The sequence below is a fragment of the Schistocerca americana genome, chromosome 2, assembly GCF_021461395.2.
Source record: "Schistocerca americana isolate TAMUIC-IGC-003095 chromosome 2, iqSchAmer2.1, whole genome shotgun sequence".
Lineage (NCBI taxonomy): Eukaryota > Metazoa > Arthropoda > Insecta > Orthoptera > Acrididae > Schistocerca > Schistocerca americana.
This window is the reverse complement of record NC_060120.1, coordinates 25,333,232-25,359,922: the sequence shown is the minus strand read 5'-3', so window position 1 is coordinate 25,359,922 and position 26,691 is coordinate 25,333,232. Positions and strand designations below refer to the sequence as shown.

The window sequence follows — 26,691 nt, the reverse complement described above, 5'->3', positions numbered from 1 at the left end:
CGGACAGGCCTGTCCGTGCGCCTGACCTAAGTCCCCCCGAGCACGTGTGGAATGCTGTGGGGTGACGTACTGAAGGATGTTTACATGCACCAGCGACCATCCGGCAGTTTTCAACCGCTCTGGTGGTGGAACGGAACGCCCTTCAACAAGAACTCCTTACCAACCTTATGACGAGCACAGCAGCGGGTTGCTGAGCTTTCCATGCCGTCTGTGGTGTCCAGAGGAACACATAAATCGCTGTGACTTAAGTGTAATTATTATCTTTCAACAAAAGATGTCCTTCAGTTATCTTTTGTACCACACTGCAGCAGTTCTCCCAATGTGTAACGCAACTATCATTGAGCTATGTTACTTGACAGCGACATCATGCGAAAGTTACTATCGTCTTTACTTTTTGAACCCTGTATATCTTCTGTAACCAGATCTTCATTTGATTTTGCTGGTCTGGTTTACATTAGAACGATTTACACGAGACTGTTTAGTAGTTTCTTGAACACAGACCGATAATATTCCTCATCGTTCCTCCCACAATACCCCGAACTCGTAATTTCACTCGTTTGCGCCAGCTAAATCTACGTAAGTCGTAATTCGTAATGTAAATGTTTTCTTTGTCAATGCACCAGGTAAGTTCGTGTTCAAAATGCCCGTCGGAAATAATCACGTCACCAATTAAAAAGAATTTATTTCCAGGACATAATTCTCATTCAATAAATTTGTAATAAACCTAGAATTTAGTTTTATCAAGAAATAAGCTCAGTGTATTCTGATAATGTCAAGTCGCATTAGAGTCTAACTTACAAATATTCTATTTGAGTCCTAAATTCAGTAGTGCGTCATGTAGCTTTCGAGACGATGGCTTGAACTTCAGAGATGCTCAGTGGCCCAGATGGGCACGTGCAGAAAGAAAAAAAAGTTCCGCGTTCTGGCCCTAGATGGGCCAATTGGGTCCGACCGACCGCCGTGTTATCCTCTGCCAACGGTGTTATTGTATGCTGTATCAAGGGGCATGTGGTCTGCATGCAGCTCTCACGGTCGTCGTCGGGTTTCTGACCCTGCAACGACAACTGCTCGGTCGTGTAACTTCTCTCTCGGCCTCGCGAGGCTGAATGAACCCTGGAAGAACCCGAAATCGAACCCGGATCCCCCAGGGTGACCAGTAGCGCTAAACACTCAGCTACGGAGGCGGACTAGATATGGACTACATATGAACGTAGTTCTTATCAAGTCAGTGACGGATTAAAATATAGTAGAGGAACACAAAAACCACACTCACCGATGTCTGCGGAGGCTCCCCAGGTGCCCTGTTGTGCCTGCTTGGCCAGCTTGCTGATGGCGTCCACGTACAGCCGGGACGCCGCCGCAGCTCCTGAAACGAGAGAGAAACAGGTATAAACGCTGCTGCCAGGTGTTCAGTTCCCAAAACCACATCACTCACTCTCAGTTACCAAACCCAGATCCCTCACTCTGCGAGTCGAGCCTTGAAATCCAACAGTCTCTTGGACCACTTAAGGGCACACAGTCTGTATCGGAAAGAAGAGTGGAACGAGGATTAGACTTTAACATGCCGAGGTCATTAGAGACGAAGCAAAAGCTCAGATTGGCGAAAGAAATCAGCCGTGACAAGGAATCGTCCCACCAATGACCACGATTGATTTAGGATACTCACGAAAGACCAAAATCTGTGTTGGGTGTCTGAACATATCTATTTAATTAGCTTCGAAAGTGATAGCGGGTGAAACTAAATACCAATAAAGATAACCGTAGGGAATACTTTGCAGTTGGCGTTGCTGTACTTTCCGCCAACACGGAATATTACTCCAGCGATTCGCTGACCCCCCATCATTCGTAACAAGATGTAGGCCGAATACGCAGCATACAGCGTTGCGATGGACCTTAAAAAACAGTGCCTCTGAAGAAATACACCACGGATTTGTATATTGTGCACAAGAATTTGCTCTATCGATAACGACGAAGATGTGTAGCTTCTTAGACCACAAGACCATCACAGCAGATTACAGCTCGTCCATTCACTCCAACGAAACTGATACGCGCGAGTGCGCTTATCGACAGTTGTTCCGCTCGCCTATCTTCGTTCTGAGATCTGACTTCCCTCTCCGGACGAGAGGGGGCAGGGCCGCGGAAAGTGATTTAAATGGCTCCGCCGTCGAGGAGAAGGAGGTGGTCGAGTGCAGTAACTTTGAAGCTGGCTGGTCACAACACAGGGAGTCGGTAGCGGCCTTGGTTCTGTGTTGTTGATATGTAAACGGCACCGGTTGGATGGAATGTCTCTCAGAAAGGAAGCCAGCCTGGCCTTATGATGCTGGTCAACTTCTGTAACGATTGTGGACGGGTTGTAGGCGAGAGAAGGTTGCACGTAGTGAGCAATTTGTTTCGAAATTTGTTATTAATAACCCATCCAAATTCAAAAATAAAGCGAAGTGCATAGCTGCAACACTAGAAGAGAGGATGATCTTCACTATTCTTGGTTAACTCTGACTTTGGCACAGAAAGGAGTGAATTACGCTGGCACGAAAATCTTTGGTAATTTGTCAAATAGCATTAAAAGCTTGACAGATAGCCAACCAACATCTAAAATAAAATTAAAATAATTTCCGAATGACAGCTCCTTCTACTCAACAGATGGAGTTTTAGATATGAAAAAGTAAATGTAAAAGAAAGTGTAATAAAAACTTCTGTTAAACCGACACTTTCCACATCACTACGAAATGTCGTATTCACGACATACGGAACGAATATTAATGTAATGTACCTGCGACCTAAGCAAAAAAGTAATACTGCAGTTCGATTAACCTGGTAGTACTATTTTCTTCTGGATCAAGTTAATAAGACTTGTGAGAATTAACTGGATATTTATACTTCCACTGGTGTTCAATCGTAATTCTATAGTGTTTAATGGTCTATATTTTAAGCCTGTTTTTAATTGTGTTTTATCTGTTGTTCGAATCCTGCCTCGGGCATGGATGTTTGTGATGTCCTTAGGTTAGTTAGGTTTACCTAGTTCTAAGTTCTAGGGGACTAATGACCTCAGCAGTTGAGTCCCATAGTGCTCAGAGCCATTTGAACCATTTTATCTGTTGTAATACTGGTCATTGGCTCGTAATTACAATTTTGAGGGTTTTGCTGGTCGGTCTTTCCACCACAGTTAAACTGATGTTACCAGAGCGGGTAAGTCCGTGAAAGGTTATTGGCTGGGAGTCAGTTAATTGTAAAGTTAACTTGCCAGCAATAATCGGAAGCAACGTATGGCGATTGCATTTTCAACATCCTTGCAGTTGAAAGAAAACTGGTTTTATGTAAGGCATTTAACATTTAGTTCGCTGAAACTTGCATTTCGTCAGCTTTCGTATTTCTGTTTTATCCCTTATGAATGTAACGTAATTTCTTAAGTTGGCTTCTGCGTTATTCCAGTAATCTTGCATTTCAGCGAAATTGTCTGCATGTATATTACTTTTAAAACAGGGCTCCTTGCACAATTGTAGTTGAATAACAGAGCCTTCTATTTAAGAGCTTCAGCTGATCAGTCTTCTGTTTTCTTTTAATTGCTTGCGGGGTTGAATTGTCTTTTTATTATGTATGTACGGTGACTAAAAATTTTACTAGCGTATTATTCTGTAAATCCAATAAGTAGCCATCTGGGCATTCTTGCCAAATAGTGATGGGACATAAACTGCATTGCCTTCTGGTTCCTGATCGCTTTCTGCGAATTCTATCTGGTTTTCAATTTTTTGAGTAATTTTTCAAAACACGTCGGTCTAATGATATGTTGACTAAAACAAATTTTGGAACTGTGTTTTAAAACGCCTTCTATGTTTCGTGTTATGATTTTGGAATTTTTTTTAATGATTTAAAAGAAAAGCTTGATTTTTTGATAAAAATCTTGTTGTAACTGTGTGTTATACAGTTATCGATAAAATACTGTGCGATATTTCTCGCAAATAAATTTATCCCTGACTGTTTCCACACCTTTTATCCTAGAATAAAGCAGGAAACATGCAGCGTGGAATAATAAATTACCCCATTTACCACTTTTGAGCATACGAAAATCCTTGCTGTGGTCTTCAGTCCAGAGACTGGTTTGATGCCACTTTCCATGCTACTCTATCCTGTGGAAACTGCTTCATCTCCCAGTACCTACTGCAACGTACATCCTTCTGAATTCGTTTAGTGTATTCATCTCTTGGTCTCCCTCTACGATTTTTACCCTCCGCGCTGCCCTCAAATACTAAACTGGTGATCTCTTGATACCTCAGAATATGTACTACCAACCGATCCCTTCTTCTAGTCAAGTTGTGCCACAAATTTCTCTTCTCCCCAATTCTATTCAATACGTCCTCATTAGTTATGTGATCTACCCATCTAATCTTCAGCATTCCTCTGAAGCACCAGATTTCGAAAGCTTCTATTCTCTTTTTGTCCAAACTATTTATCTGCCATGTTTCACTTCCATACATGGCTACACTCCATACAAATACTTTCAGAAAAGATTTCCTGACATTTAAATCTGTACTCGATGTTAACAAATTTCTCTTCTTCAGAAACGCCTTCCTTGCCATTGCCAGTCTACATTCTATATCCAGAGATTCTCTTTAGCGGGCAACAATTTTGGGTATCTGGCTCTTACGATCGTTGACTTCTACACGGCCTCTCTATAATCAGTTCCACGCTTGTTGAAAGACAGTGGATATAGTTTATGTATAACAGGCCAATACATCATTGTTTACCTCTCGTAAGATAGCATCTAGCAATGTACCATAGAGCCGTCTAGGATATCTTGTACCATTGTCTTCCAGTTAAACTGGCCATAATCCTCTTAATTTTTGAACATGGAGAAATTTTAAGAAATTTGTCCATTGACCACGGGTACATGTTTCAGCAGCCTCGGCCCCATTTTGCAAGGACAGTTAGGTTTGCTACCACGAGTCCGTGGGTCTTTGAGCAGTGCTGAAGGTTGTGTAAGAATGGGTGGTAACTGCACGGAACATCTCCAGTGTAGCAACAATATTGATATAAATACGGATACCGCAGGACAGAATAGTCCACATCTTCACAGTGTTTCAGGATATATACTTATAGGACTCTTTTTGCAGCTGTGAGCAACAGAGTTCTTTTTGAACAAGTGAAAGTTGTCTTCCCACTTGAAACAGAGCAAGCTAGAATCTTCGCATCTGCTCTTATTATACCCCTGTTATTGTTTTCTATTAATTTTCCATTTTTTGTCAAAGTATTTGCAATGTGGATGTGTAATACGTACCTGAATGCATCAAAGTATTAAATACACTGTTTCGCTGAGATTAATTACCAGGCTTTTGTTTTCAATATACTGATTCCAAGAGTGTAATTCGTTTTGCTGAAAGCCGTGTTAATTAAAAACTTTACTACAATATGAGATAGAAAATTCTGAATGCGCTAATCAGTCGAGTTGAACATGTTGATACCACCCAGTATAAAGACTGGCATCTAGACTAAATAGTAACGCATTTCGATTATTCTGAAACGAATTAACCTACCAGATATTTAATATTATAGTTTGGAAGTACCCAGATTTTTCGTTGAAGATTTAGCCATTGTACCTGTCATATTCCGGATTTTACCATTGTAATTTTTTGATCAAATTTTTATGAACCATATAACACCTTTTACTAATTAATTAATCCATTAAGAATTTGCATAAATTTGCAAAAATGATTATAAATCTAAAGACGACGTCTCTAGTTAAAGGTAGGCTATTCCCTACGGGGCTGTATAAAATGATTCTGTGATCTTTCGTTTTCTCCTAAACCATCACATAATTTGTAAACCTAATTACTGTCGTAACATGTAGTTCATCCAAATTAGCCAAATATAATCTTGCAATTTTTCAAACCATCCGAAGTTCCAGTATGTTCATACGCTAGTCTTTGTAATCAGCTTCACCCCGAAACAGTCAGTCTGGTGCCAACATTATTACACGCAATACTTGTGCATCAAAATTTTAACATCATTTTATTTTGTATATTGTATCTTTGTGAATCTCCTTGATAAAAGTCAGTTTGCACCTCGACATCAATGACTCAGTTCTTTAAGACTACCGTTCTCTTATACTGTGCTAATTGCACAGTAACAACCGTATATATCTCTATGCATTGTTAGTTGTCGTGAGTCTCACTGTGCCCACTAACGGTGTAATTTGTTACAAACACGAGAATGTCATCAGATTTCAAGTCCGACTGTGCGCTGTGTCTGCTGCTGTCATATTGTATGACGGATTGTGAATGTGACTACCCATAAACAATCATTTAATGTGACGGCTGGAACTGGTCGTCGCAGTGTTTACAGTGATAATAAATGTAGGAAAAGTTGTATTAATTAAAAGTTGTGTGGTGAACCAGTTTTACAGAAACTACGAACTTTCTTTACTCAGACACTGATAGCGGAATAAAGGTTACGACGTTACTCACGGGGTTCTTGGTCCTGCTCCTCACATCGTGAATCAATTTAGATACAAACAATTACGATGCAATAGTAAGCTCCGCCAACGTATGGCCCATTAACTTTGAGTGTGGCTCGCTGTCATCAATAGGGAGTTGTCGTAAATCATCGCTCTACAGCCCAACAATCCAACGTGATAATTGTTTACATTAAAATCTTGTGGTAGCAGTGAGACACTTCAGCGAATAATTTAATAAAAGATGAACTGAGGTTCGATCTGTTAGTTAAAATCCCGAAGGGTAATAATAATCCCCAAAACATACTGATTTTAAGTTTTATACAGATCCATTTTATTTTTCGGAAATGCGCAACATACGTGAATATGGCCACATATAAATAACTCTTGAATAACTTCAGAATCTATCAGCAGTGTAAAATTTCTAAATTACTCACCATTTACAGGCAGCAGTATACGCTAAATAATGCAATGAACTCTTGAAAACCTGATCTATTTCTCAACAAATGAACATCGCCCATGACAGATCTTGTCCCTAACTAAATTGCTTCTTAACATTGAAATCAGTATCCCGAGATTTACAAATTATTACAGACGCCCAAGACTATTCTAAGTATCTCTACACGAAAGTAACATTCACGGCATACCCACTGCCCGTAACTACCGACGCCAGGCGAAACCAAGACGAAAGCACCTCACAAAATATTTCAGACGCATGATGACACACGAAAGACCCCGAGCTCTGCCCTGCACACTTATTTAAAGGTTCAGTCACATGACCACTCCTCGATCCAGTGCAGATACTTTCATTCCGATCACCATTCGTGATTTTCACAATGATTCCATATAAATGCTTGTGATAAAACATATAGATAATCTCTGCCGCCAGTGCACGACCTCAAAATTACTTATCCATTATTTCAACAATTTTAAACAAATCTCAGACATATAAAACACCACAACCGGCACTCTAGTCGAAACAATGACTTTATCTATTTTACGAGTTTAAATAAAAACTATAGTTAAATATGCATAGAAAATTATAGGACTATTAAAGAAGGGAACTCGTGCTGATATCATTTGTGTCTCTTTTTAGGATTCCATGGTTATGGCATCGTATAAGTTGTGTTGTTGTTGTGCTCTTCAGTCCTGAGACTGCTTTGATGCAGCTCTCCATGCTACTCTATCCTGTGCAAGCTTCTTCATCTCCCAGTACCCACTGCAACCTACATCCTTCTGAATCTGCTTAGTGTATTCATCTCTTGGTCTCACTCTACGATTTTTACCCTCCACGCTGCCCGCCAATACTAAATTGGTGAACCCTTGATGCCTCAGAATATGTCCTACCAACCGATCCCTTCTTCTGGTCAAGTTGTGCCACAAACTTCTCATCTCCCCAATCCTATTCAATACTTCCTCATTAGTTACGTGATCTACCCATCTAATCTTCAGCATTCTTCTGTAGCACCACATTTCAAAAGCTTCTATTCTCTTCTTGTCCAAACTATTTATCTGCCATGTTTCACTTCCATACATGGCTACATTCCATACAAATACTTTCAGAAATAACTTCCTGACACTTAAATCTATACTCGATGTTAACAAATTTTTTTTCTTCCGAAACGCTTTCCTTCCCATTGCCAGTCTACATTCTATATCCTCTCTACTTCGACCATCATCAGTTATTTTGCTCCCCAAATAGCAAAACTCCTTTACTAATTTAAGTGTCTCATTTCCCAATCTAATTCCCTCAGCATCACTCGACTTAATTGGACTACATTCCATTATCCTCGTTTTGCTTTTGTTGATGTTCATCTTATATCCTCCTTTCAAGACACTATCCATTCCGTTCAACTGCTCTTCCAAGTCCCTTGCTGTCTCTGACAGAATTACAATTTCATCGGCGAACCTCAAAGTTTTTATTTCTTCTCCATGGATTTTAATACCTACTCCGAATTTTTCTTTTGTTTCCTTCACTGCTTGCTCAATATACAGATTGAATAACATCGGGGAGAGACTACAACCCTGTCTCACTCCCTTCCCAACCACTGCTTCCCTTTCATGTCCCTCGACTCTTATAACTGCCATCTGGTTTCTGTACAAATTGTAAATAGCCTTCCGCTCCCTGAGTTTTACCCCTGCCACCTTCAGAATTTGAAAGATAGTCAAAAGCTTTCTCTAAGTCTACAAATGATAGAAACATAAGTTTGCCTTTTCTTAATCTAGCTTCTAAAATAAGTCGTAGGGTCAGTATTGCCTCACGTGTTCCAACATTTCTACGGAATCGAAACTGATCTTCCCCGAGGTCGGCTTCTACCGGTTTTTCCATTCGCCTGTAAAGAATTCGCGTTAGTATTTTGCAGCTGTGGCTCAGTGAAGTGATAGTTCGGTAATTTTCACATGTGTCAACACCTGCTTTCTTTGGTATTGGGATTATTATATTCTTCTTGAAGTTTGAGGGAATTTCGCCTGTGTCATACATCTTGCTCACCAGATGGTAGAGTTTTGTCAGGACTGGCTCTCCCAAGGCCGTCAGTAGTTCCAATGGAATGTTGTCTACTCTGGGGGCCTTGTTTCGACTCAGGTCTTTCAGTGGTCTGTCAAACTCTTCGCGCAGTATCGTATCTCCCATTTCATCTTCATCTACATCCTCTTCCATTTCCATAATATTGTCCTCAAGTACATCGCCCTTGTATAGATCCTCTATATACTCCTTCCACCTTTCTGCTTTCCCTTCTTTGCTTAGAGCTGGGTTTCCATCTGAGCTCTTGATGTTCATACAAGTGGTTCCCTTCTCTCCAAAGGTCTCTTTAATTTTCCTGTAGGCAGTATCTATCTCACCCCTAGTGAGATAAGCCTCTATATCCTTACATTTGTCCTCTAGCCATCCCTGCTTAGCCATTTTGCACTTCCTGTCGATCTCATTTTTGAGACGTTTGTATTCCTTTTTGCCTGCTTCATTTACCGCATTTTTATATTTTCTCCTGTCATCAATTAAATTCAATATTTCTTCTGTTACCCAAGGATTTCTGCTAGCCCTCGTCTTTTTACCTACTTGATCCTCTGCTGCCTTCACTACTTCATCCCTCAGAGCTACCCATTCTTCTTCTACTGTATTTCTTTCCCCCATTCCCGTCAAGTGTTCCCTTATGCTCTCCCTGAAACTCTGTACAACCTCTGGTTTAGTCAGTTTATCCAGGTCCCATCTCCTTAAATTAGTAAATAAAATTGTCTATCACCTTTTTGTATTTGTTTGGTTAGAAAAATAATTTTTTATTATATTGCTCGATTATGCTCTTTCATGCGATGTATCTAAGTTCTAAGGGTTTTCTTTTAATATTCTATATTGGCTTTATGCTTTTTGATACTACGTAAGATGAGAGGTTAGCATGAATTATTTTCTTTACGTAGGTGAGACCGTTAGAAGCAGAGTATCTTATAGGAGTCCAAAATAAATGTTTGTTTTCAATTTAAATGAACGCCAGGCTCCCTACAAGATTATCATAACTGGTTTTCATCTAAATACAGTCAAGGCCAAAGTTCACAGATCTACGACAAATGGTATCTCTGAAAGTATTTGAACTCTCGCAAAATTAACTCATGGAACTATTCAGATTGAAATTAAATAATGTTTTAAAATGATTGTATCACTTCTGCTCTTGTGGAAAGCTGTAAAAAAAGTTAATATTAAGTCCGCCGCCTAATGGCGGCCAGTTTTTGCCAGTCAGCGATCACTGCTATCGTCTTCTTCATAGCTGCAAAATACTAATTACTCTCTCTTTTCTATTAAAACATTGCGATTAGTGGCTGGCATGTTTTTGAAATAATGCAATGAACTCTTTTTTACACATATATTTCCATCAATAAGCTGATAAACACCCTTTTTATAGTCCAGTCGTAAGAACAAAAAGAACATCTGCTGGCGTTGAACGATACACACAATATCTATCTAACAAGAGTAACATGAGAATCAAAAACAGCAGAAGAGCATGTAATAACTTATCTTTTCATCTTCTACAGTTAAACAAAGATATAAATGTTTTTTTCACCCTATTCTTTACTGCGATGTTGTTTGTCATCGTTACTGTCTTTCCATACTCTAGTATCGACGTTATAATTTTTGTAAATCATTGTACAAAGATATAAATGTCTAATTTCACCCTATTATTCAATGCGATATTGTTTATCATCGTTATTGTCTTTCCCTACCGTAGTATCGACGTTATAATTTTTGTAAATAATTTTATATTTTTTGCACAATTGACTTTAAATCTGGTCTGTTTAGTCTTATTCAATATTAATTATACACACTTCAGATGCATTATTCTCAAAATTCGCAAAAGGGACACTACAAAGTGTGACTTTCTGATGGGTTCAGTAGTTACAGTTTATTATGAACAACTACGTTAATAATGTTAATAACTTTATTAGTTATTAATACTTAGACATGGATTTATGTTCAGCGTCCTCATCCCATTCCCGCGGTTCCAAAGCTGTCATCGTTTTCCTCCTAGCATGCTTGTACGGCATGACGATATTCCAAGTCACAGGCCCCTCCATCTTTGCTCATCTCGCGATCATGCTGCCGGAATACACGTCCTTCCGCCCGGGTAATCCCCGATGACCGCTGGGCCTCGTGGTTTGCCAGCCGCCTTTGTCTGCGCTCAGCACGCCCGTCGCAATCCTTCAGACAGCTGGCCGCCCCAACAAACATCCACGCCGGCCAACAGCCGATCTGTCAGATTCAATCCGCTCTGCAGTCATCGAACCAGATGCTTGTAAGGCGCGTACACTCTAGTCCAACGAAGGCCAACGAATAGCAACCGCTTCGTTGGCCGAGATCTGCTCAGTCTGTACAGGCGGCAAATCGAAGTCAGCGAAGCGGTCGGCGTTGGTTGCGGTTCGGTCTGCTAGCGGTAACACTAAAATTTGGCGGATTATTGGCGCCGGAACCCCTCTTCTAGCGAGAACGCCAGGTCAAATGTTCATAGGTTCAGTAGCGATTTGTTATGTCTCTAGAACGGGCGAATATTTAAGCTTTTCAGGGCAGCCACTAGTCGCACTTAGTATGTTTTATTAATTTAACTAATCACCAAAAACCCTGGAATTTGCAGTTTAAAGTACAGTAGTTGGCTGTTAAATTAAAGAGCGAAACCAGTCAACAAAACACACTGCGTGTGACTTGTAGCTATCATGAAAAACTGAATTTCAAAAGTCGCTGTTTTCCCTGCAGCTCTCGCCAAGGATGTGTTTTTATTGTGTTTAAAAATTGAGAAGCATAGAGTGAAGTATGGACAGAGCCTTAAAGTGGATAGATTTTTATGGCGAACGGAAATGTTTATGGGCCCCTACGAACTGCGATTGTAGAAACAAACGGGAAAGACTAGACGCTTGGAGGGGACTAACTCAGCTAAAAGAAGGTGGTATGCGCGACGAGAAATTGAAAATAATGTCTTTATTGACACGTTTTTGCCGCGAACGACAAAGAGAAACAAACAAAACTGTGAGTGACTGTTAACTTTCTGTTGCAGGTAGAGCTCTCCTGAAAGAGGCGTTATCTTTGGAAATTTTAGGTCTTACACAATTCAGGAACAATGTAAGTAGGCTGTTTAGGTTTTTATGTTGGTAACGCCACGTAGCGCTGACTGTGCTGTGTGCAGTCTGTGGCTGGTTGGACTCATTGTTGATATATTCACTAGTGTAGTGTTGGGCAGTTGGATGTGAACAGCGCGTAGCGTTGGGTAGTTGGAGGTGCGCCGCCAGCAGTGGTGGATGTGGAGAGAGAGATGCCAGAGTTTTGAGAGGTTACTATAAGCGGACGATCTGGACGTGTGTCCGTCAAAAAAAGGAAATTTGTAAAGATGTCATGAATTGATAGATATATATGATGACTTTTTAACATTATTAAGGTAAATACATTATTTGTTCTCTATTAAATCTTTCATTTGCTAACTATGCCTATCAGTAATTAGTTCCTTCAGTAATTAGAATCTTTTATTTAGCTGGCAGTATTGGCGCTCTCTGTATTGCAGTAGTTTGCGTAATTAAGATTTTTGTGAGGTGAGTGATTCATAAAAGGTATAGGTTATTGTTAGTCAGGGCCATTCTTTTGTAGGGATTTTTGAAAGTCAGATTGCGTTGCGCTGAAAATATTGTGTGTCAGTTTAGTGATGATCAGAGTAAGTAAAGAGAGAACTGTCTGAGTACGTTCAGTTTTGCTCAGCTGTTTGAAAATCAAATAACGTAGAAGATTACTGGCACAGTCGTTTATAATTTTTCTAAGGGGACGTTACAATAATTACTAAGGTGCATATTTCATTAGGAAAAAAAATGAAATAGCCCATATTCTAATTTAGCTTTACGGTAGACATTAACTTTGCACCACCACATTGCTCCCTACTTTTTAGAAGAGGGCGTTCACCAGCGTTGTTTCTTATACTTCTTCTTCTGATGGTTAGATTCTTGTAGTAAAATAAATGCTGCACATGCGATGACTGCTAAATCCTCTTCTTTCATAATATCTGCCGGTGAAATTGTAATTAAAACGCCACTTTATAACAATAACATAACGAGAGCAGCGTCAGAAAGCTGTGAGAGATTCCACATGTCCGAATCCCTTAGCCTCAAGCCCTTCGTTTGGTAAGGATGAGAAGCCGAACGCCAATGCATTGGCGACTAATGTTGGCCGAATCCAGTCTCTGTCGTTCGTTGGCCTTGTGTGTAAGTGCCTAACGTTACAAGGTTTACAGGTAGGTCCCGTTTCAAACTCACTGTGATTGTCAAAGCTGTGGCATTGAAGAGTACTAGTTGTGTCGCTTCCAACGCCTTGCCGTATTACCTTATAGTAGTTGTATTTTGGAATCATCGTGCGAGGTATTATTTCTTAAGCAGATTCTTATTTCTTAAGATATTTACATACGAAATCCTCACTGTTTGTTGTTATGCGGTAGCATCAGTACTTTATGCAACTGGTAACAACGTAAGCTCTGCAGTAATGCAGGTGGTTTGCACCGAAGAGCAGTGTCCATTGACAAGGGCATCGTTTCCTAGCCTGTTCCTTCCTTAATTTCATAGATGGGTCGGAATGGTACAGCGACTAACGTCATCTCTACCAAGTAAACAGTCGTCATTGGAAGATTCGCGGCCACGTGTCCAGGAAATGTCTTTGTATACGGCCACTCCGCGCTTCCCCCACCCGTCTGCCAGAGTTGCACCGCGGATGTGGTCTCCAGTTTCCCAGAGATACGGCAGCGGCCAAAACTACTCGGAGCACGTTCCAGCTGTCATTTCGTGCTGACAGTCTAAGGTGTTCGCTACTACACCTTGCCATTCCTACTCCTAAACAGGTACGTGCTACTGCTGTGCCTGGCGGCGTAATGTTGCGAATAAGTCTAAAACACAGTTCTGTGTTGCGTGGCGAAGCTACTGGTAACGATTTTCGTTCGTAGCAGTTAAGAGTCTGGAACTTCGGGAGGTGCGTTCGGACTTAACTGCTTACAAATCTGGCTTCTGCTTCGATCTGCGTGAGTTTTTGTAACCTCACTATTGGTGGACACGGATAATTGATCTCGGGGGTATTGGATAATTTTATCTCGTATGACAAATGCTCTTTGAAACTCGATGAATACTGCGCAGTACTCCAGAAAGTCTTTCGTAAATGTTTGAGCACTTGTAGGTAAGAGCTTCAGAACCATCAAAACATCACTAAAAGTTTTGCTTCTAGAATGCTATTCTGAACTCAAAAGGATGCGGAGTCTTGAATTTTCTAATGAGGCATTTAATTAATCCCTTCAAGTACTTTTCCGATTTTTAAGAAAGACATTGTAGTTATAAAGTTACTTAAACTTCATTTTTAAGATCAGACACATTTAAATATCTTTTTTCCAGTGCGATGCTTGTTTCTCGCTCGTCCAATTGATAACACGTGTCGTCAGTTTTGTTTATATTCACATGAAGGTGAGTACATTGAACTTCATATGAATGTTCAATGCAGGGTATTCCATGAGGAATGGTCATTATTCAGGGATATGACAGGAACCATCATTCGAAGCAAAAGAGTCTAGATGGGCTCTAAAATGCATACATTTTGAGAGGTCGTAGTGTGGACCAAAACAAGAAATAAACGTCCAATAAACATGGGTTCTAACGCACTTATTCATATTCGCTACCGTTAAACATTTCTACTGAAAAAAATGCTCATAGCTCTTACGGAATGCGTTTTAGATCTCACGTTTATTGGACTTTTTTGTTGTTTTGGTCCATATTACCTCCTCCCAAAATATGGCAAGCAAGGTGCTTGCAATAGAAAAGATTTGTTTCACAGCATCGAAGATGAAGAAGCGCTCACAGCTCTTAAAGTACGCATTTTGGAGCCCATGTTTATTAGAATTTCTTGCTTCGAATGATCGTTCCTGTCAAATTCCTGAGTATTGACCACTCCTCCTGGGACAACTAAGTAGCTCGATATTCGACTTTCATTTAGCAATAACGGATAAAATTCCTGGGATAGTTACGCCTAACAGTGACTGAAACGTCGTAAAAATAGTCAAAAACGAAGTTTTTCACTATTCCGTTTCCATAATTAAGCAGTTTTAGTGAATGAGAGGAGACTTCTAGATAAATTCGTGTTTATCTTTCCTCACACCCATGCCACAAGGTAAATTCTTTGAGAGATAGATCGGACGTCAGCAATAGATGAACTCAGTGCGACAGTCGTTTATCAAACGTTATGAAAAAACCAATATTTGAGTCAGAATATTTATGTCTTGTTGTTTACTGAGCAAGTAGTCTTACGAAAATTCATTCTAGTCGTACGTCATGTCTCAGTATAATTTTTATGTTGATACGATGTTATACAACAATGTAAATGGTGCTACGCCTTACGAGGTCAGAAGAATAAACATTACAACTTGAGTGTGAAGAAATCGATTCCAACTTGTCATAGCATTTTCGTTTGCAACGATTTATCTTCACTTTTCTATTTCTTGGCCTTTGTACTGTTTCTCTTAGGGGTCTATATGGTATTGTATTTGATTAGGCAATGTTCATGGTAGAAGGTGGTCGGATGCCTTTTCTGTGGGGGAACACTCCTCCCCCCCCCTCTCCTTTCCGCCCCATCCCTTATGAAAATGTGCGAACGTTTTTCTAATTATCTGAGACTAACTGAGCGATATGTCTGCACTGGCAAGCTTTATCCTTCACGTGAGGTAAATATTGCCCTCAGATATCCAGGAAGTGGTGAATAAAGTGAAGTTCTAAAAGCGATGAAGATTCAAAGAACTCTCTTAAAACTGGTTACGAAAAAGAAAGCAGATAGAATGAGACATATACTGACAGGAAAAAGAACCCTAACTACTACTATCGAAGGTACAGTGGAACGACAGGGGAAAAAATTATAAAAATACTGGATGGAGTGAAAAGAGGGAGATACCAGGTTGCGAAGCAATGGTGTCAAGAACCTGCCAATAGCCAGAACACCTTATGACGATTATGATGATGATGATGATGATGATGGTGATCCAGGAAACGGTAACCTTCCTGAAAATTAATGCTGTCTTAGGTTTAAATTGTTATCATCATCAATCACAGTTTTCACGTTAGTTATCGGAGCTTCAGTCAGCTGGATCAGAATTTACGTAGTTCCAAAACTAGTTAAGGAACATAACACGACAACCACCAGCCAGTAGACTGACCAGCAAGTGAACTGAAAATCGTGCACAAAGTGAACAATTTACGGGGCGTCTTCTTGGGCACTATGCGTGCGAATTGGGCAATTGGCTGTTTCTGGAAGTCGTCTGAAGGAAATATTTGAGTATCCCGAAACCGAATACATGAAGTAGCAAATATTCAAAGAACGTTGTTGTATGGAATCTATTCTAATTGACGACAAAAAGACAACATTTACAGCAGTATTCTATCTGTCTTTTATTAACAACAATCTACCAGCACACAATTACACACACGCTCACTCACACACACACACACACACACACTCACTCACTCACTCACTCACTCACTCTCTCTCTCTCTCTCTCTCTCTCTCTCTCTCTCACACACACACACACACACACACACACACACTCCACCTTACCCCTCATATTTACCATAAATGATTAGTAATGTTACCACGATATTTCCCAAATGAACAATACAGTGGCCTTAATTCACGAATATACCATCACACCAATAGTTTTTACGGGCTGCCAGTTTGGAACTATGGTTATATTATACATAGTGTGTCTATCTGCATATTATTTTAAAGTATAAAAATATATTGCTTCAGCATTTTAGTTGTAACTGCAACAACCACATCTCTGGCATAACTAAAACTTTGCCCTCCTTCTCTCACTCCTTTCATCCTCTATCTGTCAGTCCCAGCCTAAATTGCTATTTGTGTATAACTTTGCCACTGTTACCGTCAGTAATGTTTTCGACATGTCACCTTACTACATAAATGAGTACAAAGTTTGAGTTCTAAAAACGTGACAGAAAAAGATTTGTGGACCACCTGAAATATTTACTCTAACATACATATTCATCGGCTCAACCAAAGTCCTCCATAACGTTAAGACTTACTCTGAAATAAACGTTTTGTTTTGCTACATGTTATTTGTACTCTGATACCGTGCTTCTGTTTTCGCACCTAGTAATTTCTAGACTCTATATTGGTTTACAAAGTGTGGCAGTTTATATGTAATACATTGCGACATGGAAAGAAGCCTTTACCCATGGGAAGTATTGTATTTAAGTTGTTTTATTTTCCCATTGCCATTTATTCTTACTTTTTAGTATAATACCTTCACAGATCCACGTTCTGCAATAACGTCTTATTTCCCAACTAGACAGTGCCACAGGTTATCCCAAAGTCGTAACACAACACTCATATGTCCTACTACTACTACTACTACTACTAGTAGTAGTAGCAGCTATATTCATCCGTAGATCTCTTTTTACAAGGATATAGGATACGTCAAAGTATTTACAAATTTAGATCAATTTGAAATAAGCAAATTCATATACACTTATTTTTACAGACTTCTAATTAGAGACAATCATTAGATTTACCCCTGGTATGCAATACTTTTTTACAAATAACTTACTAAATAATGTAATGCCACATTGTTCTCTCATATCTCACTATTAGTCACTGCACACACTATACACACATTGTTTCATAACACTTCACTCACTACACACACACACACACACACACACACACACACACATGCACATACATACATACACACACAGGTGATCTCTGGGCTATTTTCTGTACTGCAATTTCCCATTTCCTAACCTGAAAAACTGAGTCAGCATCCCTCCATAATGAGTGAGATGTTGATCTCAGAAAGAGGAAGAGGTGTTAGTATGTGCTACGCATAGCTTGGGGGTAAGTATTCCTAGAAAGGAAAAAAGAAGGAAACAACAAAATGAAAGTGTTATGTGGAATGTTGGATATTTTATAATATTTAGCTAAGTAATCCTTCAATGTATAAAATTTATTGCAAAACAGGTACTTTTTAGCTGCCTTTTTAAATAAGTGTATTTTTACAGTTTCTTTAATCTCTTTTGGTAATTTATTGTATAGTTTTATTCCTGGTAGAAAATGCTGTTTTGAGTTTTATGTTTCTATTTTCTTGGTAAATGTAAGTTGAGTCCATCTCTTGTTGCATGGTCATGGACAGAGCTGTTTGTGCAGTAATTACCCATGTTATTTTTGATGTGTACAACTGACTGGTAAATGTATTCACATGGAGCAGTTAAAATCCCCAGTGTTCTGAATAGATCTTTACAATTAGCTTAACTAGTATTTTTGGTTATTATTCTCATGGCTCTTTTCTGGAGTTGGAAAATTGTGTTAATATTTTGTGCATTTGTTCCCCAAAAAAGAATGCCATAGCTAAGAATTGAGTGTACATACGAATAATATGTAACCAAAAGACACTGCATGTTACACACTGATGATAGGATTCTAAAGGCATAACATGCTGATGACATTCCGTTTGCAAGTACCTTTGTGTGTTTAAACCACTTGAACTGAGAAATCAATATTCATTCCTCATCGACTAACACATATAAATGGACTTGATGACTGAGTTTTAAAACTTTGCGGATACAAGTAACCTTATTGTTTCATTCGATATCAATAACAGTCTCCATAAAGCCTAACTTTATATCTTCGCATTTAAAGAATTGAATAAACAGATGACTGCTTACGTGGTTTACTTTTCCCAGCTTATTTTGTAATGAAAAACTTCAGCTTTCCAGCATCGGAAATTAATTTATCTCAGTTATGTTTGTTATTTACAAAGAGTGCACGTAAATGTAGAAAAAATTGTTTCCTCTAAAAGCAGTCCAAAGCAATGCTCACTTTGCCTACACAGCTGCCAGACTATGTTTGTATGGCTTGAGACTGTTAGTCAGAGCTCTGACTTGTGCATTGTGCCCAGTCATTGACAGTGAAGTCCATCAACAAGCATAATGACCCTCCTGAAACTACAACGGAGCTTTCGGAGTCTGACCTGGACGTAAATTTTTCCCTGATGCCGTCTTTCCGTACCTTCTGACTTACTTTCTACAGGCACATTACAGCATCCTCCAGGCTAAACATTCACCAACCAAACAAGTGCAGAGTAGCCTAAACAAAACAGGAGCATCAATTGCGTAAAAAATACCAGCCTAAAAATTACGCAGTGGCTGTTCAGCATACTGATTAGAATTTTCCGATACGCAGGTAAGCAGAATCAGTCCCCATTGAAAGAAATGAGACACGGATAATTCAGACATACTGATAACCATTTGGAGACCTCTTACAGGACAGAACACATGTAAGTCGACGTGGAATCCTTAACTCGTTCACAACAGAACGTGTATTAGGGAAAATATGCAGGTCAGTTTTGATAATTCTATGAGAGAATGAATTTTAATTTGTGCTTAGACAGTAAAATAACAAGGTGATTTTATTGGACTTTCAGTGGAGCAATGTTGTCTGGTGTTCGTGTAGTTTCCTACTGATCTCTCTGCTGTTTACATTCTGCTACCACGAGATAGCGAAAACACTTTTCAGGTCACTTACTTTGCACACTATTTACGAGGCTATTACCGTGTGATACTTAATGCCAATTTCGATGTTACGAAGCATTTTCCACGAGCAGTAAGATTTGTTGCGTTAAGTGTTAGAATAGATGGCTTAGTGGCTCTCAGCACTATGCGACTTAACTTCTGAGGTCATCAGTCGCCTAGAACGTAGAACTACTTAAACCTAACTAACATAAGGACATCACACACATCCATGCCCGAGGCAGGATTCGAACCTACGACCGTAGCGGTCGCGCGGTTCCAGACTGTAGCGCCTAGAACCGCACGGCCACGCTGGCCGGCGTCAGAATAGATCTTAAGACTGACAAGTGTTCGAATACGAGTTTGTTTTTATTTGTAGCCGTCCGCTGTTCTGGCGACTTATTAAACCCGGAAGCTTGTATCACTTCCAACGGAACCACGAGTCTTTGAGATAAGAGACCCAGAATGAATCTCTCATTCTTCAGAGAAGTATGTGCTGTTGTGTAACTTCCATCAGATTAAAACTGTGTGTCAGAGCGGTACGTGAACCTGGAAACTTGTCTCTCCCTTATTGACTCAGCTATCCAGCCGAGGAAAATATTCGAGACGCACCGCCTCTCAGAACTGGCACGAAAAAGCCCCTATAGGGTGGCATAAAGGGCGTCAACGGAACTACCTCTTTCCTTGGGGAGTTGATCCTCCATGCAATACTCGGCCGAAAACGACAGCACGCATTGTGTTGAGCTGAAGACATTCTTCATAACCTTTGACACTGCTGACATCCTCAGGTGGTCCAACCTTCCTCTAAGAGTACGGGTGCACAGTGTATGGGTCAGCGAGGCCGTCTTATTTGCAGATCCTTGACGCTGTCCACCATGCTGGGATCCGACTGGCCACGGGTGCTTATCGGACCAGTCCCGTACCCAGCCTCTGTGCTGAGGCTGGCGAACCGCCACTTACCATCCGGCGGCAGCGCCTGCTGGTGCGCCAGGCTTGTAAGTTTCTTGCAGCTCCCAGCTCGCCTGCTCACCATCTTGTTGCCCATCCACCTCTGGACTGCCTTTTTTCCCACCGTCCCCGGGCTACGTTGCCGTTTGGGATCCGTGTGCAACGTGTGCTAGAGTCTCTCGGTGTGGAGTCTGTACAACCCCAAATCCTGGGTTTTAACCGCCTGCCACCCTGGTTACTGAAGAGGCCCGGTGTGATTTTAGATTTATTGTAGTACAAGAGAGATTGCACCCCTGCCACCGTTTTTAATGCACCCCTTACTGCAATTTTATCTGAACACGACGACTTTGTAGCTGTTTTACGGATGGGTCGAAACAGGGGGATTCCGTTGGTTGCTCTGTTGTTTTTCCGGATCGTGTCCGACTGCCTCAGCCTTTTACTGTCTTTGATGCAGAATTGTCTGGGATCTTGCGGGCACTGGAGCAGATGAGACATTCTTCCTGTACTAAATTTCTTGTCTGTTCCGATTCACTCATTGCCCTTCACTCATTGCAACGTTTGTATCCGGCAGACAAAATAGTCCAGACCATCCAGGATGCCCTCCTCCAAAATTCAAAGAACTCTCCTAAAACTGGTTATGAAAGAGAAAGCAGCGACTGGGGAAGGTTGTTGCTTTCTGCTGGGTTCCGGGGCATGTCGGCATTGCTGGGAATGAAAGGGCAGATCTCGCAGCCAAGGAGGCGTGTCTCGCCCCACAAGTATCTCAGTGTGCTATCCCCCTGCACTCACTCTGGATGTGACTGACAATAAGCTCCGTGTAGTCAAGCCCACAACGCGTGTGTGGTGTACTTCCTTTCAGCCCCATCGACGGGACGAGGTTCTCCTCACTCGGCTTCGAATAGGCCACAGCCCTATGACGCATGACTTCCTGCTCCGGCGAGAGGACCCTCCAATGTGTGGTGCTTGCGGCGTCCAGGTCACTGTGCGCCACGTTTTATTGGATTGCGTTTTATTTTCTGACCAGCGGGCCGCGGCTGACTTGCCAGCGGACCTGCCATCTCTTTTAGGCAACACTCGGACGAATGTGGTTAAAGTTTTAAAGTTCTGTGCCATGTCAAATGTTTTTACAAAGATTTTAGGGAGAGGAACTTAATTTGCTCACTGTGTGACAAGCTTGCCCATATTTTACGTAAGTGGCCAGCCAATGACAATTTCCTGTGGCATTCTTGTTGCTACGTTTTCCTTTTCCTTACGTTTTACTTTCTTATGTAGCATTTTCCTTCTTTTCCTGCCTTCTTCGCGTGTTTGCTTCAGTTTTATTAGGCCTGTCCACAGTCATTCCTTTTAATGTGTGTCAGGGCGCTGATGTCCTCGACGTTGAGCGCCCATAAGCCCCAACACACACACACACACACACACACACACACACACACACACACACACACACACATACACACACACACACACACACACTTCCTCTAAGAACATTGTGTGGCCCATCGAACATGATCTCTTCTGTTTAGAGCACAGCGCGACTGTATTTTGCCTTCGTGTACAGGCTGGAAGCAGTAAGGACCGTTCAGAATCATACGACGAAATTTCTACGTGATCGAAAGCAGCTAAGGGTGTTTATGCTTTTCCATGCCTTCTATTTTGTGTATGAAGTCTGTATCTGTTCTTTCGGACAGGTAACTTCGGACTTATAACTTCTATTTTGTGTTCTCTTTTGGCGCGACCACAGGGGTGGGGGGGGGGGGGGGATGCGACGTTGTCATGTGAATTCAGTTTTGGGGAAACATATGTGTCTAGATGCATAAGTAAATGTAAATATAAAACTAGTAGAGAGATACTGGGAAAAAAGCAGCTTCCGATCATGTGAAACGTCCACGATGGCACTGGGCAGAATTGTGGTGAAATTTAGTGCCAACGTGACATTATTAATACGCTTTATACGTCATATGAACTTACGAGATGTGGCCTTTTTTCTTTTGGCAAGTGTCGACACTTTGCTGTGTGAAGCATCGTCGAGACACATTACAGAGGCAGGTTGTACGCCTTTGAGACAAATTTTAAACCTAGGTGTAACACTGTTGGGAATTACGTGGTTTCGAAAAAGTGATCCTATAATTCAGTTTCGCAGTGTATCTTATTCTGATGATTCCTATGAAAAATGCATGATAATTGGCACGCAGTTTTGGTCAAATTCTCTAAAGTTACATACCCATACGGTCACATCATGACCGACAACAACGGCATCTCGTGATGTAGATGAAGATAACAGTAGCGCAATCACGCAAAACGCCAGAAATTATTCACAAATATTAGACAAACAAGGTTTATTACAACGAAAGAAGTTAATGTGTACAATTCTATTTTAATACAAGTTAATTCTAAAAATAATTTGAAAATCCAGTGTACTGCAGAAAGGGAACACGTTCAACACCTACAAACTCATCCCCCTCTTTTTGTTGGCGTCATACATAACTTTTTCATGTATGTAATAAGCATCATCAAGAAACCAGAAAGACGTGTAAAGAGACAAAACTGCATAAAAGCGGTGTTATTTAGTCTTTTTGTCTCGGCTGTAAAAGTAGAAAATGCAGTACGCAGTTCATTTCTTCTACTAAACAGTTGCCCATGGCTCTGAGGCTCCGGATTGTGGAGCGCATGTTTACCAGCCATTTTTTTGGTTTGGCCAATACTTCCACCTCTTTAAAGTCGCCTATACTGCAATCCTAGTAACAACGGTGTCGCTACACGTATTCCACTGTAGGAGGTATAAGAACGATTCTCATCCAAAACTTTCGAACACTATCGTTATCGGAGCACAGTCCTTTGCCTCGCGTTGATACATTTAGCCTGACTGTGTCTAACATCATCACGGAATCACGCTATATCTCACACCATGACCTAGCCTTCCCCAGAAAGGTTTAAATTACTTGACAGTTGACACTTGACACATAGTAGCTGCTTCCCTCCAAACAGAGCGCTCCGCTTCACGGCCGAACCGTTTGCTGTTGCCAAACTGCCAACACAATTGGTCGGTTCACTTCCAACACCTCGCTCCGCTTCCTTTCTTGATGTGTTTGGATCACACAGTACTAACCAAACACAACTGGATCCTTCCTCACAAGAAGCGATACAGCATTACGTATACATTTATTATAATCATAGAGATCAGCTTACATTACATAAGCTTCGCACGACATTGCGTCAAGCCGAATAAACTTGCCGTACTGAAGGTCGTAGCTTCGAATTTCGTCAGATCCAGCAGAATTATTTATTTTTCTAAATCTAATCAAGAGAATTTGAAAATCTTTTTACCCAGTAAATTGTTTTAAATGTATTTTTTAAATTTCTAATACTTTGCCGCATCAGTTTCATCACCGTATTGACTGTTGTATTTTCTCTTATTTTTCTTCTTATCATTCTTCGCCCGTTTGGAATCTTCTTGTGTTGCCTCTAATCCGCAACCAAATGCCAACCAGGTCGGCTTATCGCTTGGTGAAGTGGCATCGCATTTTGCCAGTGTGAGGATAGTTTCAGGCAAGCACTGACAGCGAGAAATTATACTTTGTTTTACCGATGAAACTGAAATTTTGCTGTCATGAGAATTTTCTCTATCACGCCGGACGATACGCCAGTATGGCGATGACAAATACACGCTCCCAATGTGCGTTCACCGCGATGTCGCCAAACACGGATGCGACCATCATGATGCTGTAAACACAACCTGGATTCATCCAAAAAAATGACGTTTCGCCATTCGTGCTCCCAGGTTCGTCGTCCAGTACACCATCGCAGGCGCTCCTGTCTGTGCTGCAGCGTCAAGGCTAACCGCAGCCATGGTCTCCGGCCTGATAGTCCATGCTGCCGCAAACGTCGTCGAACTGTTCGTGCAGATGGTTGTTGTCATGCAAACGACCCCATCTGTTGACTCAGGGATCGAGACGTGGCTGCACGATCCGTTACAGCCATGCGGATAAGATGCCTGTCATCTCGACTGCTAGTGATACGAGGCCGTTGGCATCCAGCACGGCATTCCGTATTACCCTCCTGAACCCACCGATTCCATATTCTGCTAACAGTCAGTGGATCTCGACCAACGCGAGCAGCAATGTCGCGATACGATAAACCGAATCGCGATAGGGTGCAATCCGACCTTTATCAAAGTCGGAAACGTGATGGTACGCATTTCTGCTCCTCGCACGAGGCATCACAACAACGTTTCACCAGGCAACGCCGGTCAACTGCTGTTTGTGTATGAGAAATCGGTTGGAAACTTTCCTCATATCAGCACGTTGTAGGTGTCGCCACCGGCGCCAGCCTCGTGTGAATGTTCTGAAAAGCTAATCATTTGCATATCACAGCCTCTTCTTCAAGTCGGTGAAATTTCGCGTCTGTAGCACGTCATCTTCGTGGTGTAGCAATTTTAATGGCCAGTAGTGTAGGTTAGCCTCAAACGCTGTGAACAAAGCAATCGTGATCTCGGTTTTGGCGTAGACTGTTGATTGCCGTTTTCTCTGATACATTGCGCACTATGAGGTTCTAGTTAGGTTAGGACATGAGTTTAAATTCAGGGCTACAAAACAAGTCGTCTGCCTTCGTTCACTCGTTGCTCAGTTAAAATCAGCTGCTGACAGAGCGTCTCTCATTTCCGTCATACCGATCGCCGGCCGCTCCCAACATTCTCCGTATTACATATTAACAGTATTTGAGAAGTAGCGCGCCTTGTTTGTATGTCTCCTAAAACCGAGCGTTAGCCGGCAGCCGATGTGACAACACTGTGGCGGCAAGTGACAGACGTCACCTATCAAGTAATTTTAATCGTACTATAGTTAGCGACTCGGTATTCCTTTCCTTACTAATTCTACAAAGAACCTCCAAATTACTTGTCTTGCTGTTATGAGATGATAATTAAATGGACACCCTAGCCGCAAACAGGCGTTGATATACTTCATTGGGGACATGTTGAAAATGTGTGCCCCGACCAGGACTCGGACGCGGGACCTCCTGCTTACATGGCAACGCTCTATCCAACTGAGCCAACGAGGGCACAGAGGATAGTGCGCCTGCAGGGACTTATCCCCTGCGCGCTCCCCGTGAGACCCTCATTCCCAACATGTCCACAGCACTGCATTCGTAGTGCGCCTACTAGATGTTTGCCCATCATACTCATTACTCGTGGCAGATTCTCGATCATCTACCTTCTTGTGCGAACATAAACGCTATGCCCGAACTCGTACAGGACTTGGTAGATTAATCTGCCACGAGTAATGAGTATGATGGGCAAACATCTAGAAGGCTCACTACGAATGTAGTGGTGTAGACATGTATTGAATGTGGGTCTCACGGGGAGCGCGCAAGGGATAAGTCCCTGCAGGCGCACTATCCTTTGTGCCCTCGTTGGCTCAGGTGGATAGAGCGTCTGCCATGTAAGCAGGAGATCCCGGTCGGGGCACACATTTTCAGCATGTCCCCAATGAAGTATATCAACGCCTGTTTGCAGCTAGGGTGTCCATTTAATTATCATTTCATTTTTAGCAAAGCTGCATGGTCATCAATGGCAACTGTTCTTTCGGGAACAGATACTACCGTCATATGTATGTCTTGGTGCTGTTATGACTTTCCCACTAGAGCGCGCCCCACTAACCACAACAGCGCAGGCGCAGCGCTCGTCCGCCTCCGCACTACGAGATGGCGCTACCTAAGAGACGGACCAAATTCCACTTCCACCGATCTGCGTATTATTATGTAATGCAGCCAATGAGATTGCTACTAACGTAGAACCTTTTCTCCTCGCGGATCACACTCGCGCAGTGATACATGAACGCGCGAGGTATTATAACGAGTGTACAGACCTCCGATTAGTGAGTCTGCATTTGTCTGTACCAGTCTGCGCCTAATAAGATTACCATATTCCTGTACATAGCCATCAAGATAGATGTATAGACACTTTTGTCAATCTGTATATTGAGCAAGCAGTGAAGGAAACAAAAGAAAAATTCGGAGTAGGTATTAAAATCCATGGAGAAGAAATAAAAACTTTGAAATTCGCCGATGACATTGTAATTCTTTCAGAGACAGCAAAGGACTTGGAAGAGCAGTTGAACGGAATGGACAGTGTCTTGAAAGGAGGGTAAAAGATGAACATCAACAAAAGCAAAACGAGGATAATGGAATGTAGTTGAATTAAGTTGGGTGATGCTGATGGGATTAGATTAGGAAATGAGACACTT

At 41.4% G+C, this 26,691-nt stretch overlaps 1 protein-coding gene across 2 annotated transcripts in view; it reads right to left on the bottom strand.

Moving 5' to 3' along the window:
* LOC124595515 (brain-specific angiogenesis inhibitor 1-associated protein 2-like) overlaps positions 1-26,691 on the bottom strand; it is a 912,282-nt gene that overhangs the window by 68,831 nt on the left and 816,760 nt on the right. For both annotated transcript variants that reach the window (XM_047134280.1, XM_047134279.1), the window contains exon 3: positions 1,274-1,366. In XM_047134280.1, coding sequence (XP_046990236.1) covers positions 1,274-1,366 — 93 coding nt within the window. The remainder of the gene's footprint in view (positions 1-1,273; positions 1,367-26,691) is intronic.